A 21,305-nucleotide genomic window follows, 5' to 3' on the forward strand; every position below is an offset into this window, starting at 1 on the left:
TAAATACCTGCTGCCTCTAACCTCTGTGCAGTGGAATGGGACTTGCAGCAGCGGCTGGAGGTCGCTTCTGTCCAGAGCTTGAAATGGCCGCTCTGCCTGCACCAAGTGAGGAGCCATGGGATGGGTGAGTGTCCTGTCCTGCTGAAAGCTCGTGGGGTTGGAAGCCAGACACTTCACCATGGGCATGTAACATTTAAGTGGATTTGATGTCTAAGTGGGTGCCTCCCGAGGGGGATGTGAAAATGGTGGGAGCTAGTCGCCTCACCAAGTGCGAGTAGTACATAAGTGGATTTGATGCCTAAGTGGGTGCCTCCCAAGTGGGATGTGAACATGGTGGGAGCTAGCCACCTCACCAAGTGTCAGTAACACATAAGTGGAATTAATGCCTAAGTGGGTGGCCTCCCGAGTGGGATGTGAACATGGTGAGAGCTAGCTGCCTCACAAAGTGCGAGTAACACATAAGTGGGTAACGCAAAAGTGGGTAACGTATAACTGGGTTTAACGCATAACTGTATTTAACGCAAAAGTGGATTCCTCCTGAGTGGGGCATGCAAATGGTGGGAGCTGGCTGCCTTACCACGTGTAAATTAATCATAAGTGGGATCTGCCTGGGTGGGCCCGGGTGTCCCGCCAGATGCGAGTAACATATAAGTATATTCCTCCCGTTAGGTAAACTCTAACACCAAATTCCTCCCGAAAAGAAAGGTCGATTCGTGGTGTTTAAATAACCAAATAATTTATTTCGCCCCACAGAATAAATTTATACAAAAACTGAGGCTTTCCGTCCCCGACCTCTCTCTCTCTCTCTCTCTCTCCCTCTCTCTCTCTCTCTCTCTCTTTCCCTCACTCTCACCACGCTGATTCTGAACTAACCCATCCCCGGCAATGGGTGACACCATCCTCTCTCCATTCTGTCTCCTTCCCATACTGTACTAGACAATTGACCAACCTGTCCCATTCTATCTCCTTCCAATATTGTACTAGACATCCTGTCTCCGTTTTATCTCCTTCCTGTGGGAGATCAATCATCTTAAGTTTGTGTCAATTATGTTACCTTATATGGACCACTCTTAAGAACTGGGTTCTGACTGGAGGCTGTAATACGGGCAACACAAGGGGATTGGGTAGGATTTTGGGCGCGCGCTGGAAGAGTTGCAGTCGAGTGGGACACGGAAATGCTTGAAAATAAAGGTACCAGATTCGGACGGCTAGGGGCTGTTCGTCACTCATACCCCCCTGGGGTCAATGGGCAGACAGCCACTTTCCTCCCTTTCCTGCCCTCTCAGCTCGCTCTCTTGAGTCTGTTCATTTCTACACCTTGAGTCTGTTCATTTTTACAAGTCTAAAACTGAGCTCCTTATCTTCCCTCCCAAACCCTGTCCTCTCCCTAACTTCCCTGTCACTGTGGACGGCATGACCATCCTTCCTATCTCACAGGCCCTCAACCTTGGTGTCCTCCTTGACTCAGCTCTCTCATTCACCTCACACATCCAATCTGTCACCAACACCTGCCGGTCTCACCTTCACAATATCGCCAAGATCCCCTCTTTGCCTCCTCTTCCTCCCCCTCCACCCTCCACCACACAGCATTTTTGCAACTAGAACAAGTTTTGGCCCAGAACTGTAGGTGGATCACTCCCCTAACCTGATCTGACCCTCCCCTAAGTGGCTTTACAGGGCTCAGAGCTCTGCTCAGCCCCACCTGGCTCCACTGGATCTGCCTTTATGTTTTCTCAAAGGGGCTCTGGGACCTAATAATAATAATGTTGGTATTTGTTAAGCGCTTACTCTGTGCAGAGCACTGTTCTAAGCGCTGGGGTAGACACAGGGGAATCAGGTTGTCCCACGTGGGGCTCACAGTCTTAATCTTCATTTTACAGATGAGGTAACTGAGGCCCAGAGAAGTTAAGTGACTTGCCCACAGTCACACAGCTGACAAGTGGCAGAGCTGGGATTCGAACTCATGACCTCTGACTCCAAAGCCCGTGCTCTTTCCACTGAGCCACGCTGCTTCTCTGACCTGTGGCCCCATTCTGTTAGGTTTCTAAGCAGCCTGGGCTTGGGAGTTAGAGGCTGTGGGTTATAATCCTGACTCTGCCATTTGGCAGTTGGGTGACTTTGGGCAGGTCACTTAACTTCTCTGTGCCTCAGTTCCCTCATCTGTAAAATGGGGATAAAGACTGTGAGCCCCATGTGGGACAACCCGATAACCTTGTATCTCCCCCAGGGCTTAGAACAGTGCTAGGCACATATAAGAGCTTAACAGACACCATCATTATTCCTGATCACGGCCTCCTAACCCCCTCCATTGCCTTTGCCCAACTCCTGGCTCAGCCAGGTGTCCAACTAGGGTCTCTGAGTGCCACCCTCAGCCTGATGTGTGGATTAGCCTCTGGAGGATTGATTGCCTGCCGGGGTTCTCCTCAGTGCTGGATGATATGATTAGTTGATTGATAGATAGATTGATTGATTGGTTGATAGGAAGAGGTTATGAGTTGGGCAGTGTGGAGAGCAGGGAGGATTTGGAAAGGAGTGGGAATGACGACACCTGGGCTGGCTTGGCTTTACTATGGATGGGCCTTCTGGCCAAAACACACAGCCTCTGGCCCAGCCTTGTCCCTAGGACTGGGGGAAGAGGTGCAGTCCTAGGAGGAGGAGAGCGGAGTCTAGATCCGGGAGACCAGCCCAGGCACAGGAGGGTTGAGGAAGGGGGAAGCTCATAAATTCTGCCTTCTAAGTCCCCGATACTCCGGTCTCCTCCCCAGCTCAATCGAGACCTGGGGAAGGGGCGCTTTGCTCTGGGCTGGACCCCTGGGGAAAGGGAGGCAGCAAGGTAGTTTCCCCATTTCCCAGAAGAAGAGGGAGGGCTTCCCCCAAGTGGTTTCAATACAGTATCCCTTCCCTGCCCCACTAGCCTGCCACTGCCTCAGGGGCAGGCTCAATCCCTCCCTGTTCCTGTCTCTCTGTGGCTCCCTGAGGCTGATGGCACATCTCAGAGCCCCTGCCTCCATTTTCTCACACTCCAGCTGGGGTCTGACTAAGGGCAGAGAGCCCCTCCCTCCCCTCAGCTCCCAGGAGCTCAGACTGCACTGTATTCTCTCCCTCCTTCCCTCTGACCCCTTGTCCTTCCATCCCTTCCTCCTTCCCTCCCTCCTTTTCCCCTGCCCCTTTTCCCCCATACCCCTTAACCTCCTTCTTGCCCACGTCCCTTCCCCTCTCCCCCTGCATCTCTGCCCTCATCCCATCTCCAGGGGCCTTTGGGACTGAGGACTTGCAGAGCTCAGGTCCAACACCCACAGCCACTAGGGCAGGAAGCAGATTTATTACATCAAAAACAAAACTTCCAGGGAATAGTGGGGTTAAGGGGAGGGGCTGCACAGAAACTCAGGGGGAATGCTGAAACCTCACTGCTGGGTGAGGGGGGATCAGGGAGGGTCCAGGGCCTCTGTTAGGGAAAAGCTCTTGAGATTCTTGATGGGGGGAGGGCAGGCGATACCTCTACCCATCGAGATGGACAGGCTGCCCCCCAACACAGGCCACAACGATGTTGCGGGACTGGGCTAAGGAGTGGTACCGGCAATTGGGGGGCTGGCTACCGGGGATGACCTTGCAGTCGGTGACATTCAGTCTCTGGGGGCTGCGGTGACAGTTTTTCTTCTTTGGGTTGCGGCATGGCCCGGCCGGGGTGCGGCACAGGGCGACCAGAGCTCCCTGGTTCTCGTGGATGAAGGTGTTGAGGGGTTTGCAGTGGTTCCCCGTGTTGAGCCTGCGGCGCTGCATCAGCACATTGCAGTATTGCCTCGGCCCTCCTGGGACCTGTGACTTGGGCTGGTCAACATGGCGCTGTAGGAAGACTGCGAACTGACCGAAGGTGCAGGTGGCCAGGAGTAGCAAGGCCAGGGGCAGCACCTGGGGCAGCATGTGGCCGGGGGTCTTGGTGGTGGCTGCCATCACTCCTGTGTGAGAGGGGCATATGGAGAGGTTGGTGGAGAGGAGAGGACCCGTCTTGACTACTGCATCAACCTTCTCACTCACCTTGTTACTTCCTGTTCCGAACCCGATCCATATTTCACTCTGCTGTTTGGTTCATTTTCCTAAAAAACAGTTTTGACCTTCTCTCCCCACCCCCCACGTGGTTGTCCATCCACCTCCACATTAAAGAGAACTTCTTTACCATCAGCTTAAAGGCACTCAATCAGCTCTTCCCCTCTATCTTAACAGGCTGATCCCCTACTATAACTCAACAGGCACACTTCTCTTCTCTAACACTAACCTACTCACTGTACCTCAGTCTTGTCTATCTTGTTGATGATCCTTTGCCCACCTCTTCCCTCTGGCCTGGAACTCCCTCCCTCTTCATATATGACAGCACCATTCTCTCCACTTTCAAAGCCCCCCTAAAATCGCATCTCCAAGAGGCCTTTTCTGACTAAGCCCTCATTTCCCCTATTCCCTCTCCCTTCTGCATTGGCTATGCACCCGGATCTGTACTCTTTAAATCCATGATATTCACCCCACCCTCAACCCCACTGCACTTATTTTTACCCTGCCATTTCCCTTATCTGTAATTCATTTCAGTGTCTCCCCCTCTCGCTTCTCAGCTCCTTGTGGGCAATAATAATAGTAAGAATTATGGCATTAGTTAAAAGCACTTACTATGTACCAGGCACAAGTGGAGTTGGACACAGTCCCTGTCCCGTGTGGGGCTCACAGTTTCAAACCCCATTTTACAGATGAGGGTACTGAGGCCCAGGGAATGAAGTGACTTGTCCAAGGTCACACAGATGACAAGTGGCAGAGCTGGGACCCATAACCTTCTGACTCCCAGGCTTATGTTCTAACCACTATGCCATGCTGCACCAACTTTACCGTACGGTAGTTTCCCATGTACTCAGTAAGTGCTCTGTAAACAGTAAGCACTCAATAAATGCCAATGATAGACTGTTTGATCACCGCCCCTCCACACCCTCTCAAGGTGATCATAGACCTGCCTCTGCTGGGACTGACCCTCTTTATGCTTTAAACTGTTCCCCTCGCCTCAGCCCTCCCCTCTCCACACCCTTCCCTGACCTGGGTTATTATTAATTGGGTTGTTAATAATAATAATAATAATAATAATAATAATAACCCAGGTCAGGGATGTGCCAAGCACTGTTCTAAGCTCTGGAATAGATAAAAATAAATCTGGTTGGGCATGGACTGAGGGTGGATCTGAAGGGAGCAATTTAGGGAGGGGTCCAGGTAGAGCAAGGAAGAAGGTTGTGGTGATCTTGTCCTTGCTGGAGAGGTTGGTGGATTAAGAGGAGATTCCACCCTAGCTCCCATGCCAGGCCCCGGAGGTTAGTTTCAGTCTAAAAACCTCATCGTCGAACAGTTTGGACTCCGCATTGTGATGTCTCCTCTCCCTACTGGTCTCTCCCTACTGGTTTCCAATTCTATTGGCTGAACCATGTTCCTTCTGACCCTCTATATCCCTACTGACCCTCTGTGTCACCACTGACCCCACCTGGTCCCTACTGGCCCCACAGTCTCCTCATGTCCCCTCTGAGTCCCCGTCGATCCTCTGAGTCACTATAGATCCCATCATGTTCCCACTGGCCTTTGGCCGTGTCCCCACTGATCCTGACACTGATTCCCCTCTGGGTCCCCACTGACCCTGCTGGGGTCCACCCCTCCCCACCCCAGATCTTCCTTCTTGTCTGCCACTACCATGTGCCATCTCAGAACAGCCATCCAGCACAGAGGTCCAGACTCAGGTTTGAAATCACAGGGGTGAAGGCTAGGGAGTCATCAGAGCCAAGTCAATCCTTCTCTGGATCAGGGCTCTGGGAGCATGGAGTTGTGCCCTTTCCAGGTGCTTCCCCGGATGCCTAGGTGACTTCTCTACTCCTTCCCCATACCTCACGGAGCTGAGAGGGCCCTGTCCTTTGCAGATCCCTCCCCTGGCCCAGGTTCTTGCCTCTTCCCCTCCCCAGAAGACCTCTTTGCCCCAGTCCCAACCCCAGCACCCGTCCCTTCTGAGACCTGCCCCCGTCCCACTCCAGTCTTCACTGTCCCCAGTCCTGACCTGTGGCTCCAGCAGACAGTGGATCATCCAGATCCAGTGGGTCCTGGGTTGGGAAAACCACTGTTAGCTGCTGATATAGGGCCCTTTGAAGGGAGGGGTCTGGGAAGGGAGGAGCTGGGTGAAACTGGTCAGACTGGCAGGGGGAGTGGCCTATCCCCAGCTCCCTGGGGCCTTCCTCCTCCTCCTCTTCCTCCCCCTCCTCCTCTTCTTCCTCTTCCTCTTCTCCTTTCCTCCTCCTCCTCCTCTTTCAGGCCAAGTGGGACTGGGTCTGGTTAGTGATAGGGCTGGGAGCTGGGACAGCTAGATCCCCTGATTGTTGAGTGTGGCCGGCTCCGGCTGCAAAGATGGGGCTGTGCTGTTGGAGAGAGGGGAGCTCGGGGGATTTGAGTCTGATCACGAAGCACAACCCAGTCCTTCCCTGCCACCGCCCTCCCTCCAGATTGTGAAAACACCCCTCTAAACCATGTACCCCCTGGCCTGGTGGTGTCCCCCCTGCCAGTGACCCTCCACCCTGCCCCCACCCCCTTCAGAGATTTCTGGGCTGCTTCCTTTGACTCGACCTCTTTGGGAGGTTGAGGGGGCTGCAGGAGCTGGGGACACTGCAGGGATTGGGATGGCCGTGGTGGTGGGGGGGCTGTGAGGATGGTGGGGGCTGTGTGCCAGAAGGGGCTGCAATCAATAAATCGATCAATCAATCATATTTACTGAGCTCTGACGGCGTGCTGGGTACTATACTAAGCACTTGGGAGAGTACACTATAACGAGTTGGTAGATACATTCCCTGCCCACAACCACCTTACAGTTTAGAGTGGGAGACAGACATTCATATAAATAAAAAATTACAGATATGAACATAAGTGCTGTGGGGCAGAACCAGGGGCCCTCAGAGTTGGGGAGGGCATTGGCAACCTCATAGGAGCAGAGAGTACCGGAGGATAGCAGAAACAGCATGACCTAGTGGGTAATTATGGTACTGGTTAAGCGCTATGTTTCGGGCACTGTATTAAGCACTGGATAATAATAATAATGTTGGTATTTATGAAGTGCTTACTATGTACAGAGCACTGTTCTAAATGCTGGGGTAGATATGGGGTAATCAGATTGTCCCATGTCAGGCTCACAGTCTTCATCCCCATTTTACAGATGAGGTACCTGAGGCCCAGAGAGGTTGAGTGACTTGCCCACATTCACACAGCTGACAAGTGACAGAGTCGGAATTCGAACCCATGACCTCTGACTCCCAAGCCCCTGCTCTTTCCACTGAGCCACGCTGCTTCTGGATAAAGCACGGGGCTGGAAGTCAAGAGGAAGTGAGTTCTAATCCTGCCTATGCAACTTGTGTGGGTACGGCCTTGGCAAGTCACTTCATTTCTCTCTGCTTCAGTTCCCTCATCTGTAAAATGGGGTTAAGACTGTGAGTTCTATGTGGGACAGGAACGGTGTCCAACCTGATTAACTCGTATCTACCTCAGGGCTTAGTACAGTGCCTGGTACAGAGTAAGTGCTTAATAAATACCATGAACACAGGAGTTCTAGGTGTAGGGAGAGATGCATCGTGAGGGAAAGGATCAGTGGGAAGGTATGGCGGAGGGTAGAGGATAGGATACGGTAGTGTGATGGAAGGTCCAGGTGCATGGGCCAGGGGCAACAGGGATAGGTGAGTGGGATTGAGTATGGTATAGTGGATAGAGGACAGGCCTGGGAGTCAGAAACTCACGGGTTCTAATTCCAGCTCTGCCACTTGTCTGCTGCATGACCTTGGACAAGTCACGTCACTTCTGTTGGCCTCATTTACCTCATCTGTAAAATGGGGATTGAGACTGAGAGCCTCGCATGGAACGGACACTGTGTCCAACCTGATTTGTCTGTCGTCCTCAGCGCTTAGGACAGTGCCCGGCACATAGTAAATGCTTTATAAATACCGTTATTGTTATTATTATTAAGGCCGGGATGGGTCTTCCCTCCCCTGTCCCGGCACAGACTTCCTTCCCCAGGCTCCTTGGAGGAGCTGGGGGGAATTGATCCTGTGGTGCTCTGACATATCTCTCCACGTCTCCGTGCTCTGGTGCTTCTTCCTTCAACTGTTGCTCTGACACTTCTCCCTTCATCCATGTCTCCATACTCTGACATTTCTCCCTATGTCCCCACCCTCTGACACTTTTCCCAATGCCCCGACACTTCTCCCCCGTCTCTGTGGAACGTCTGTTTCTGCTCCGTAGGTCTGCGTCACCTGTGGCCTTTGTTCTCCTGTTTGTTCTGTTATCGTGGTCAAGTGTTAGGCTGGCCTCCACATCCACCGCTTGATGTCTTTGCTTTGCCCCAGCCAACCCCAGTTTAGAGCAGTATGTAGCTCCCGTTGTGATGCAGAAACTGAGGCACCCAAGTCCCCCAGAACACAATTCTGGGAGGAGCAGCTGAGCCAGTCTCAGGAGGAGGAAGAGGAGACCTACTAGGGCCTGAATAGGGACAAGCTGAGAGAGAGTTAATATTTTCCAGGTCAGTCCCTCAGGAGGCATGAGTTGAACCTGCAGTGAGAGGGACTCAGAGCAGTCAAAAGGAAGAACTTGTGCCAGGAAAGGATGTGAGAAGCTTGGGGTCTCTCAGCCCAGGAGAAATCCCAACTTTGTGAACTGCGGACAAGCCAGTCTGCCCGAAGGGAGAGGAATGGCTAGGAAGATCTCTGGAGGACCCACTTACTTCCATGTCTCCAGGCTCAGATACACAACTTCCCTGAAGCTTCTCAGTCAAACCCTGGAGTCCTGCTCCATCGCGGGGTGGTTCCGGGTCTCAGCCGTCCTTGTTCCAATAATCAGGGCCAGCAAGAGACCCCTGGGAAACCGTTGGACCATTTCCCCATCACTTCCATTCCCCCAGCCCACCGCCCCCACCCACAGACCAGCCAGGGACCTGGGATGGGCCAAGGGGTTATGTTTGTTACACGAGGCCCTTGCCTAACCTTTGACTCCTCCCTTTCCCATTCCCCTCACCAACCGTCCCATCTGTTTTTGGTACATCTTGGACTTCCGGTTTGACTTAATCCTGCTCTCAATCAATCAATCAATCAATCAATCAATGGTATTTATTGAGTGCTTACTGTCTGCTCCTTCCCTGACTCCAGGCAGCCCCTGCCTCCAGAATAGCAAATGGGGAAGGGTCTCTAATGAGCTGGACTGGACACTCCAGCAGTTACAACCAAAATTCTGCAGTGGGAGGAGAGCAGTAAGTGATTGAGATCAAGCAAATGAAGCTCAGAAAGCCAAAGTTCTGGATGAAGGCAGTAGGAAGGGGTGTCCAATGGTAGTTGCTTGCATATATGTATGTGTGTGTGAGTGAGACACAGAGAGAGAGAGAGAGAGAGAGAGAAAGAGAGAGATTCTTTTTTCACTGACTCAGGCAAAAGAGCAAAAGTTCAATCATGAAATCAAGAGCATTTATTGAACAGCCTTTCTCGGCAGAAAACTATACTAAGCATATGGAAGTGTACAATAGGGTTATTAGGCAGGCTCTCTACCCTCAAGGAGCTTAAAGTCTAGCAGGGAAGACAGACCATAAAATCAATTATAGATAGGAAGAAGTAACAGAGTTTTAAACTATGTACGTAAGTGCTATGGGGGTGGAAGAAGGATGTGTATCCAAGTTCCTTAGGTAAAGTAGAAGTGCTGAAGTGGCAGTAGGCCTGAAATAGGGAGATGAAGGGCTATTCTGGAAAGCTCTCCAGGAGCAGGTGTGATTTTAGAAGGACTCTGAAGAGGTGGAGAGTAGTGGTCTGCTGGATATGAAGAGGGAGGGAGTTGCAGGCAGGAAGGTCAAATGAGCAGGTGGTCGGTGGGGAGAGAGTTGAGAAGGAGGCAGAGAGAGTACGATGGCTTCAGAGGAGCAAAGTGTTTCGGCTGAAGTGTGGTGACAGAGGAGGGGAAAGAGAACTGAATGAATGCCTTAAAGCCACGGCTGAGCTTGGTGACTGGAGGCACAACATCATGGAAACAGTGGCTTGGACCTATTGGACTGTGTCCAACCCAATTGGCTTTCATCCACCCAGTGCTTAGTTCAGTGCTTGGCACATAGTAAGTACCTAACAGATACCATCATTACTCTTATTGGAAAAATCCCTCCAACCCAGGATGGACAGGGAACCCATCCATAGCCTGGGACAAAACCACTTGGACTCTGGCGGTGGGGCAGGCTGGCCAACCATCACAGGGCCAGCAGATAGGCTGCCTGTCACCTGAGTCCACTGGGACCTGCCCCGAGGGAGTTCTGGTCTCTGGAGGGCCTTCTAGGTCTCAGCCCGGTCCCTGTGACAGAGCCCTGGCCCAACTTCCACTCCCTTCTCAGTCATCCTGACTCGCTCCCTTTATTCATCCCCTCTCCCAGCCCTGTAGTGCTTATGTCCATATCTGTAATTTATTTATTCACATCAATGTCTGTCTCCCTCTCTAGACTGTAAGCTCACTGTGGGCAGGGAATGCTATATTTTTATATTATTGTACTTCACCCTCCCAAGTGCTTAGTACAGTCCTCTGCACACAGAAGATGCTAATAAATATGATTGATTGATTCATCTTCCACTTCTCTCTGGTATAGAACATCCCCTGATCTGTCACCCCATCACAGCTCCCTTGTACAGTCTTTGCACTGGAAAAATGTCATGCCTCATTCAAATAGGCTGAAGACATGTGCATTCATGGTCTGATCGTGCAGATCTGCCCCTCTGGTCAGCACAGTATCTACTCCTTCCTGATCTCACTATACAAGGCAGCTTGCCTGAAACCGGTTGGGTCTGGGGAGGACCTCCCCTGGGGGCTTCTGGAAGAGGGTACCCTCCACAGATTCTCTCTGTCTTTGCCTGGAGGAGAGAGGGGAGACTGGGACTTCTGGCCATCTCTGTTCCTCAAGGGTCAGTCATCGAGCCTGGTCTCATGAAGTCCTTGGAAATGAGGGTGGCTGCAACCTCCCTGTCCCACAGCCTTCTTCCTTTGCTGAGGGGCTTGGGCCAGGCTGCCTGTGGCTCGGATGCTCCGCCAGGCCCCGGAGGTGGCCATGACTGTCCACGTGTCTCTCTGAGGAGCGGGCCCTCCCCTGCTCCAGCTCCACTCCTAAGGCCCAGGTTGCTTCAAGGGGAACAATTAGGGGTTTCCCCAGCCCGGCCTCTCCCTAGCCTCGATTTCCTGCCCAGAACTCACAAACAACAAACAGCCTTTGGTTCGACTCATCAAGAAATACGTTATTGGGAAACCCTGCCTTCCATTCGGTTTCCCTGGGCATGTTGGTGGCCTGAACCTCTCTTAGTTGTGGTAATTATGTTCGGTTTTGTGGATGTGGGTCTGCTCATGCCCTGCCCAACAGAACAGATTGCAGAGCAACAGAAATTACATCAGACGTGGAGAGACTGCCCCCCAGGTCAACCTCACAGCCCACCCAGCCCAAGAATTTGTCTCTGACCAGGAACACCAGGGCCTTTGGAGGGATCGTGGGTGTTGGTTGCTGTCCTTGACCCCTGCCCTCATGGTTAAAGATGGGCCATCCAATACCACAAATTCTCCCCTCTCTGCCCCTCCAGTGGCCCAGCCTGGATGCTCGTCCAAAATCCGGCCTACTGACCCTGCTCTTGTCCCCACACCTGTTCTGACTCAGGTCCTTCCTTCCGCTCCCAACCGTGAGGTGTGTTCCCCTGTGGGCATTTTGGTTCCCCTTACTGATCACTTGTTTCCTTCCATGAGTAAGCCAAGTCGCAGCTCCAAAAGCTCTTCCTGAAGATGGGCAAAGATATCAAAGTCCCCCAAACTCGGCTAAACCACCCAAAAAGCTACCTCTTCCACCAGTCAATCCTGGATCAATCTCCACCTTCTGACCTTGCCTCCTCAGTACTCAAGGATCTGTCATTGTTATTATTTTATTTGTTAAGCACATACAAGTGTGTCAAGCACTGTTCTAAGCGCTGGGGTAGATGCAAGTTAATCAGGTTGGACACAGTCTCTATCCCATATGGGGCTCACAGTTTAAGTAGGAGTGACTGATTTGTTTTTCAGGCTATGACTGCACCTATCACTCACTTTTAACTATGGGATATTTGTCAGTTTATGTCAATTTTCTCATCATGCCCCTTTTACTCTCCATACCCCAACCACCTTACCTTGAGACCAAAATGACGCCCCAACATCACCCTCTCATCTGAACTCAACTCATTAGCTCCCCTATCCTTTAGCTGATCTCAAACCACTCTCCCACAGCCCAGGATCACCTCCCTAGTTCACTTTCTTTGTTCTTGATCATGAACCACAGAGTGTTGCTGGCAGAAATCCAGATGTCAGGCTGCCTTACATGGGACAACCTGATTACCCTGTATCTACCCCAGTGCTTAGAACAGTGCTCTGCACATAGTAAGTGCTTAACCAGTACCAACATTATTATTGTCCAGAAACATTATTTTTCAAACTTTATTGACTCCCATGGTTCCTTTTTCTCCCCAGTCCATTCCAGACTTCACTCTGCTGATTGGATCATTAAAAAACTTAAAAAACTGTTCAGTCCATGTTTCCCCACTCCTCAAGAACCTCCAGTGGTTGCCCATCCACCGCCACACAAAATACAAACTCAATCATTCAATCAATCATATTTATTGATCACTTACTATTCCTAGAGCACTGTATTAAGCACTTAGTAGAGTATAGTGCAAGAGATTTAGCAGACATGTTCCCTGCCCATAACAAGCTTACAGCCTAGGGGAGAGACAGACTTTGATATGAATAAATAAATAATATATAACATATCACTTAATTAAAACTTCTTGCCATTTAAACTCCTTCCCATTGGCTTCAAAGTACTTAAGAACTTTGCCCCCTCCTACCTTACTTCTCTGATCATTTTTTTAAATGAAACTTGTTAAGCGGTTACCATGTTTCCAGCACTGTTTTAAGCGCTGGGGTAGGTACGAGTTCAGCAGGTGGGAGACAGTCTCTGTTCCCCATAGGGCTCACAGTCAAGGAGGGAAAACAGGTATTGAATCTTCATTTCAGAGTTGAGGAAAATGAAGCACAGAGAAGTTAAATGACTTGCCCAGGGTCACCTGGCTGGCAAGTGGCAGAGCTGGGGTTAGAACCCAGGTCCTTTGGCTCCTAGGCCCATACAAGAAGCAGTGTGGCTTAGGGGAAAGAGCACAGGCTTGGGAGTCAGAGGTTGTGGGTTCTAATCCCGCCTCTGCCACTCATCTGCTGTGTGACCTTGGGCAAGCCACTTAACTTCTCTGTGCCTCAGTTATCTCATCTGTAAACTGCGGATTAAAACTGGGAGCCACCCGTGGGAAAAATCTGATTAACTTGTATCTACCCCAGGGCTTAGAACAGTGCTTAGAACACAGTAAGTGCTTAACAAATACCATAATTATTATTATTCTATAATGGCCATGCTGTTTTTTTTCTACAGTGCTGCCTGCACACTCTGCTCCTCAACACCAATCTACTCACTGTACCTCAATCTTGTCTATCTAACTGCTGAGCCCTCACCCACATCCTGGCTTGAATCTTCCACCCTCTTCATCTCTGACAATCAATCATGTTCCCCACCTTCAAAGCCTTACTGAAAGTACATCCCCTTTAAAAGGCCTTCTTCGAGTATACCCTCACGTCCTCTTTTCCCAAGGCTTTCTGCGTCACCCTCATCTTTGGATTTCTATTCCACCCGGTACCAGATTCGGATGGCTAGGGGCTGTTGGTCACTCATACCCCCTTGGGGTCAACGGGCGGACAGACACTTTCCACCCTTTCCTGCCCTCTCGGCTCACTCTCTTGAATCTGTTCATTTCTACACCTTGAGTCTGTTCATTTTTACACGTCTAAAACTGAGCTCCTTATCTTCCCTCCCAAACCCTGTCCTCTCCCTAACTTCCCTGTCACTGTGGACGGCATGACCATCCTTCCTATCTCACAGGCCCTCAACCTTGGTGTCCTCCTTGACTCAGCTCTCTCATTCACCTCACACATCCAATCCGTCACCAACACCTGCCGGTCTCAACTTCACAATATCGCCAAGATCTGCCCTTTCCTCTCCATCCAAACGGCTATTGTGCTGGTACAAGCTTTCATAATATCCCCCCTGGATTATTGTGTCAGTCTCCTCTCAGATCTCCCTTCCTCCTGTCTCTCCCCACTCCAGTCTATTCTTCACTGTGCTGCCCGGATCATCTTCCTACAGAAACTCTCTGGGCATGTCACTCCCCTCCTCAAAAACCTCCAGTGGTTGCCTATCAACCTCTGCACAAAGCAAAAACTCCTCACTCTTCGCTTCAAAGCTCTCCATCACCTTGCCCCCTCCTACCTCACCTCCCTTCTCTCTTTCTACTGCCCACCCCATACACTCCGCTCCTCTGCCACTCACCTCCTCACTGTCCCCTGTTCACGCCTAACCCGCCTTCGACCCCTGGCCCACCTCCTACTGCTGTCCTGGAATGCCTTTCCTCCTCACCTCTGCCAAAATAACTCTCTTTCCCTCTTCAAAGCCCTCCTGAGAGCTCACCTCCTCCAGGAGGCCTTCCCAGACTGAGCCCGGCCCTTTCTCTCTGCTCCCCTTCCCCTCCCCCCTTTCTTTCTGCTCCCTTTCCCCTCCCACCCCCCACTCTTCCCCCTTCCCCTCCTCTCAGCACTGTGCTCATTTGTACATATAATTTATTACCCTATTTATCTTGTTAATGAGGTGTACATCTCCTTGATTCTATTTATCTTGATGATGTACTCTTGTTTTTGTTTTGTTCTGTTTTGCTTTGCTGTCTTTCTCCCCCGTTTAGACTGTGAGCCTGTCACTGGGCAGGGATTGTCTCTATCTGTTGCCGAATTGTACATTCCAAGCGCTTAGTACGGTGCTCTGCACATAGTAAGCGCTCGATAAAAGCTATTGAATTAATACACCTAGGTCACAAAATCCTCTCATGCGATTGCGAGATCAGAGTCGTTTCTCTGATAAATTCCGTAACACTTCTCCTTCCCAAAAGATGCGGCAGAGCAACGGCTGCTTGCAGCCTCAGTGGCCAGACACTCCTTAGCCCACCGGGGATCCCTCATCCGGCCAGTGGGAGGGGGAGGCCCAGCCAACACGGGGCCACGGAGTTGAGGCCGCAGAACAGTTGGAAGGTTTTCCCTCGCAGGTCGCGACGATGGACCGAATGTGGTGGGTGCCACGGTAGCGGCAGTTGGGTTAGAGGATAGAGTTTGGTACCAGCTTGCGCACAGTCTGGAGCAGGGTCCCGGTTCTGCGGTAGCTATCGTCCCATCCATTCTTGTAGGTGAGCCGTGTGCCCCAGCACACCGCCCCCACCTTGCTGTCCTCCACCTGCATGGATGTGATGAGTGGCTTGCAGCTCTCATTCATTCATTCATCCATTCAATAATATTTATTGAGCGCATACTGTGTGTAAAGCACTGTACTAAGCGCTTGGGAGAGTACAATACAACAAGGAACAGACACATTCCCTGTCCACGACAAGCACACAGTCTAGTCTCGTTGGTCACGCTGCGGGAACACGTCAGCCGGCTGCAGTAGCTCTGACTGGCCTCCCCTGGCTGGGACAGGGGCCGGGGCCACTACGGGCTGCCACTGGAACTCAGTGGTCATAGTCTCTCTACAGGAGGCTGCAAACAGGATTAGCCAGAGAGGTGGCTCTTAAGGACCATCGCAGCCTGGCTCAGCTCAGGGACCCTGAAGAAGAAGTGGGTGAAAGGCTCCCCACCTTCACGGCCCCTCTCCGCTCCTCTTGCCTCCCATCCCCTGTGGAGGAATCTCATCTTGGATTTAGAGATTGACGTGGCCCTTGTCTTAGGTGTCTCCATTTGGCTTTAGACCTTCAAGACCAGTCTGAGACAGTCACCAGAGGGCACTCCCACCCTTCCCCCCACCCTCCATAGAACTGCCCCTGCTCCCGCCATTCAGTGACTCCAAGTTCCGATCCCCTGACCCTTTCCTCCCCGCTTTGCCTCTTCTTCCTCCCCCTCCACCCTCCACCACGCAGGATATTTGCAACTAGAACAAGTTTTGGCCCAGAACTGTAGGTGGATCGCTCCCCTACCCTGATCTGACGCTCCCCTAAGTGGCCTTACAGGGCTCAGAGCTCTGCTCAGCCCCACTTGGCTCCACTGGATCTGCCTTTATGTTTCCTCAAAGGGGCTCTGGGACCTGTGGCCCCATTCTGTTAGGTTTCTAAGCAGCCTGGCTTAATGGAAATGAACCTGGGCATGGGAGTTAGAGGCTGTGGGTTCTAATCCTGACTCTGCCATTTGGCAGTTGGGTGACTTTGGGCAGGTCACAACTTCTCTGTGCCTCAGTTCCCTCATCGGTAAAATGGGGATAAAGTCTGTGAGCCCCATGTGGGACAACCCGATAACCTTGTATCTCCCCCAGGGCTCCCTCCTTCCCTCCCTCCCTTTCCCCTGTCCCTTTTTCCCCATACCCTTTAACCTCCTTCTTGCCCACGTCCCTTCCCCTCTCCCCCTGAATCTCTGCCCTCATCCCATCTCCAGGGGCCTTTGGGACTGAGGACCTTCAGAGCTCAGGTCCAACACTCACAGCCACTCGGGCAGAAAACAGATTTATTACACCAAAAACAAAACTTCCAGGGACTAGTGGGGATAAGGGGAGGGGCTGCAAAGAAACTTAGGGGGAATGGGGGACTCCTGGGTGGGGGGGGTCAGGGAGGATCCCGAGCCTCTGTTAGGGAAAAGCTCTTGGGATTCTTGATGGAGGGAGAGCAGGCGATACCTCTACCCATCGAGATGGACAGGCTGCCCCCCAACACAGGCCACAACGATGTTGCGGGACCGGGCTAAGGAGCGGTAACGGCATCCGGGGGGCTGGCCACCGGGGATGGCCCTGCAGTCGGTGACTCTCAGACGCTGGGGGCTGCGGTGACAGTTGTGCATCCGCGGGTTGCGGCACCTCCTGGCCGGGGTGCGGCACAGGGCGACCAGAGCTCCCTGGTTCTCGTGGATGAAGGTGTTGAGGGGTTTGCAGCGGTTCCCCGTGTTGAGCCTGCGGCGCTGCATCAGCACATTGCAGTATTGCCTCGACCCTCCTGGGACCTGCGACTTGGGCTGGTCAACATGGCGCTGTAGGAAGACTGCGAACTGACCGAAGGTGCAGGTGGCTAGCAGTAGCAAGGCCAGGGGCAGCACCTGGGGCAGCATGCGGCCAGGGGTCATGGTGGTGGCTACCATCACTCCTGTGTGAGAGGGGCATATGGAGAGGTTGGTGGAGAGAGGACCCGTATTGACTACTGCATCAACCTTCTCACTCATCTCCTTACTTCCTGTTCCGATCCCGGTCCATATTTCACTCTGCTGTCCAGTTCATTTTCCTAAAAAACAGTTTCGACCTTCTCTCCCCACCTCTCCACGTGGTTGTCCATTCACCTCCACGTTAAAGAGAACCTCCTTACCATCAGCTTAAAGGCACTCAATCAGCTCTGCCCCTCTATCTTAACAGGCTGATCCCCTACTATAACTCAACAGGCACACTTCTTTCCTCTAACACTACCCTACTCACTGTACCTCAATTTTGTCTATCTTGCTGGTGATCCTTTGCCCACCTCTTCCCTCTAGCCTGGAACTCCCTCCCTCTTCATATATGACAGCACCATTCTCTCCACTTTCAAAGCAGCGTGGCTCAGTGGAAAGAGCCTGGGCTTCGGAGTCAGAGGTCATGGGTTCGACTCCCTGCTCTGCCACTTGTCAGCTGTGTGACTGTGGGCAAGTCACTTAATTTCTCTGTGTCTCAGTTACCTCATCTGTAAAATGGGGATTAACTGTGAGCCTCATGTGGGACAACTGATTACCCTGTATCTACTCCAGCGCTTAGAATAGTGCTCTACACATAGTAAGCACTTAACAAATACCAATATTATTAAAGCCACCCGAAAATCACATCTCCAAGAGGCTTTTTCTGACTAAGCCCTCATTTCCCCTATTCCCTCTCCCTTCTGCATTGGCTATGCACCTGGATATGTACTCTTTAAATCCACAATATTCACCCCACCCTCAACCCCACTGCACTTATTTTTACCCTGCCATTTCCCTTATCTGTAATTCATTTCAATGTCTCCCCCTCTTTCTTCTCAGCTCCTTGTGGGCAATAGTAATAACAATAATTATGGCATTAGTTAAAAGCACTTACTATGTACTGGGCACTAATGGAGTTGGACACAGTCCCTGTCCCGTGTGGGGCTCACAGTTTCAAACCCCATTTTACAGATGAGGGTACTGAGGCCCAGGGAATGAAGTAACGTCCAAGGTCACACAGAAGACAAGTGGCAGAGCTGGGATTAGAACCCATAACCTTCTGACTCACAGGCCTATAAAAACTATGCCATGCTGCACCAACTTTACTGTACTGTAGTTTCCCATGTACTTAGTAAGTGCTCTGCAAGCAGTAAGCACTCAATAAATGCCAATGATAGACTGCTTGATCACCGCCCCCACACCACCCTCTCAAGGTGATCATAGACCTGCCTCTGCTGGGACTGACCCTCTTTATGCTTTAAACTGTGCCCCTCGCCTCAGCCCTCCCCTCTCCACACCCTTCCCTGACCTGGGTTATTATTACTACTACTAGTAATAAGATCTTACTATGTGCCAAGCACTGTTCTAAGCTCTGGAATAGATAAAAATAAATCTGGTCGGGCATGGACTGAGGGTGGATCTGAAGGGAGCAATTTAGGGAGGGGTCCAGGTAGAGCAAGGAAGAAGGTTGTGGTGATCTTGTCCTTTCTGGAGAGGTTGGTGGGTTAAGAGGAGATTCTACCCCAGCTCCCATTCCGGCCCTGGAGGTTAGTTTCAGTCTAAAAACCTCATTGTCGAACAGTTTGGATTTCACAGTGTGATGTCTCCTCTCCCTACTGGTCTCTCCCTACTGGTTACAAATTCTACTGGCTGAGCCATGTTCCCTCTGACCCTCTATATCCCTACTGACCCTCTGTGTCACCATTGACCCCACCAGGTCCCACCAGGCCCCACGGTCTCCCCATGTTCCCTCTGAGTCCCTGCCAATCCTCTGAGTCACTATAGATGCCATCATGTTCCCACTGACCTGTCTGTCCCCCCACTGATCCTGACACTGATTCCCCTCTGGGTCCCCACTGACCCTGCTGGGGTCCACCCCTCCCCACTCCAGATCTTCCTTCTTGCCTGCTACTGTCATGTGCTATCTCAGAACAGCCATCCAGCACAGAGATCCAGACCCAGGTTTGAAATCACAGGGGTGAAGGCTTTGGGGTCATCAGAGCCAAGTCAGGCCTTCTCTGGATCAGGGCTCTGGGAGCATGGAGTTGTGCCCTTTCCAGGTGCTTCCCTGGATGCCTAGGTGACTTCTCAACTCCTTCCCCATTCCTCACGGAGCTGAGAGGGCCTTGTTCTTTGCAGATCCCTCCCCTGGCCCAGGTTCTTGCCTCTTCCCCTCCCCAGAAGACCTCTTTGCCCCAGTTCCCAACCCCAGCACCCGTCCCTTCTGAGACCTGTCCCCGTCCCACTCCAGTCTTCACTGTCCCCAGTCCTGACCTGTGGCTCCAGCAGACAGTGGATCATCCAGATCCAGTGGGTCCTGGGTTGGGAAAGCCCTATTAGCTGCTGATATAGGGCCCTTTGAAGGGAGGGGTATGGGGAGGGAGGAGCTGGGTGAAACTGGTCAGACTGGCAGGGGGAGTGGCCTATCCCCAGCTCCCTGGGACCTTCCTGCTCCTCCTCCTCCTCCACCTCCTCCTCCTCCTCCTCATCTTCTTCCTTTTCTTCTTCTCCTCCTCCTCCTCCTTCTCTTCCAGCCCCAAGTGGGACTGGGTCTGGTTAGTGATGGGGCTGGGAGCCGGGATAGCCAGATCCCCTGATTGTTGAGTGTGGCCGGCTCTGGCTGCAAAGATGGGGCTGTGCTGCTGGAGAGAGGGGAGCTTGGGGGATTTGAGTCTGATCACGAAGCACAACCCAGTTCTTCCCTGCCACTGCCCTTCCTCCAGATTGTGAAAACACCCCTCTAAACCATGTACCCACTGGCCCAGTGGTGTTCCCCTCTCCCCCCAGTCACCCTCCACCCTGCCCCCACCCCCTTCAGCGGTTTCTAGGCTGCTTCCTTTGGCTAGAGCTCTTTGGGAGGTTGTGGTGGCTGCAGGAGCTGGGGACACTGCAGGGATTGGGGTGGCTGTGGTGGGGGGGGGGGGCTGTGAGGATGGTGGGGCTGTGGGCCAGCAGGAGCCGCAATCAATAAATCAATCATTCAATCATATTTATTGAGCTCTGATGGTGTGCTGGGTACTGTACTAAGCACTTGGGAGAGTACACTATAACGAGTACCCTGCCCACAACCACCTTACAGTTTAGAGTGGGAGACAGACATTCATATAAATAAAAAATTACAGATATGAACATAAGTGCTGTGGGGCAGAACCAGGAGGCCCTCAGGGTTGGGGAGGGGCATTGGCAACCTTATAGGAGCAGATAGTACCAGTGGATAGCAGAAACAGCATTACCTAGTGGGTAATTATGGTATCTGTTAAGCACTATGTTTCAGGGACTGTATTAAGCACTGGATAATAATAATAATAATGTTGGTATATGTTAAGCGCTTACTATGGGCAGAGCACTGTTCTAAGTGCTGGGGTAGATATAGGGTAATCAGATTGTCCCACATGAGGCTCACAGTCTTCATCTCCATTTTACAGATGAGGTAACTGAGGCCCAGAGAAGTTAAGTGACTTGCCCACAGTCACACAGCTGACAAGTGACAGAGTCAGAATTCGAACACATGACCTCTGACTCCCAGGCACGTGCTCTTTCCACTGAGCCACACTACTTCTGGATAAAGCATGGGCCTGGAAGTCAAGAGGAAGTGAGTTCTAATCCTGAATATGCAACTTGTCTGTGTATGACCTTGGGCAAGTCACTTCAATTCTCTGTGCTTCAGTTCCCTCATCTGTACAATGGGGTTAAGACTGTGAGTTCTATGTGGGACAGGAACGGTGTCCAACCTGATTAACTCATATCTACCCCAGGGCTTAGTACAGTACCTGGCACATAGTAAGAGCTTAACAAATACCGGAGAGATGCATCATGAGGGAAAGGATCAGTGGGCAGGTATGGCAGAGGGTGAGGATGGGATGTGGTAGTGAGATGGACTTTAGTGAGATGGAGGGTCCAGATGCATGGGCCAGGGGCGGCAGGGATAGGTGAGTGGGATTGATTGTGGTATAGTGGATAGAGAACAGGCCTGGGAGTCA

The 21,305-nt window shown here is 51.7% G+C and overlaps 2 protein-coding genes across 2 annotated transcripts; both read right to left on the minus strand.

Annotated features, from left to right (window-relative positions):
- Positions 1 to 3,305: 3,305 nt before the first annotated feature.
- On the minus strand, positions 3,306 to 6,096 carry LOC100086893 (ribonuclease 4-like). Its single transcript, XM_016226134.3, has 3 exons — positions 6,068 to 6,096; positions 3,952 to 3,956; positions 3,306 to 3,921 (listed from the first exon to the last, which is right to left on the minus strand). Exon 3 carries the CDS (start codon positions 3,919 to 3,921, stop codon positions 3,499 to 3,501), a length of 423 nt encoding a protein of 140 aa, XP_016081620.1. The 5' UTR covers positions 3,952 to 3,956; positions 6,068 to 6,096; the 3' UTR covers positions 3,306 to 3,498.
- A 10,528-nt stretch (positions 6,097 to 16,624) lies between these two features.
- LOC100093111 (ribonuclease 4) lies at positions 16,625 to 19,649 on the minus strand. The gene is made up of 2 exons (XM_001521507.4): positions 19,600 to 19,649; positions 16,625 to 17,270 (listed from the first exon to the last, which is right to left on the minus strand). The coding sequence occupies exon 2, from the start codon at positions 17,263 to 17,265 to the stop codon at positions 16,813 to 16,815; it is 453 nt and encodes a 150-aa protein (XP_001521557.3). The 5' UTR covers positions 17,266 to 17,270; positions 19,600 to 19,649; the 3' UTR covers positions 16,625 to 16,812.
- Positions 19,650 to 21,305: the final 1,656 nt, after the last annotated feature.

This window comes from Ornithorhynchus anatinus, chromosome 13 (assembly GCF_004115215.2).
Source record: "Ornithorhynchus anatinus isolate Pmale09 chromosome 13, mOrnAna1.pri.v4, whole genome shotgun sequence".
Classification (NCBI taxonomy): domain Eukaryota; kingdom Metazoa; phylum Chordata; class Mammalia; order Monotremata; family Ornithorhynchidae; genus Ornithorhynchus; species Ornithorhynchus anatinus.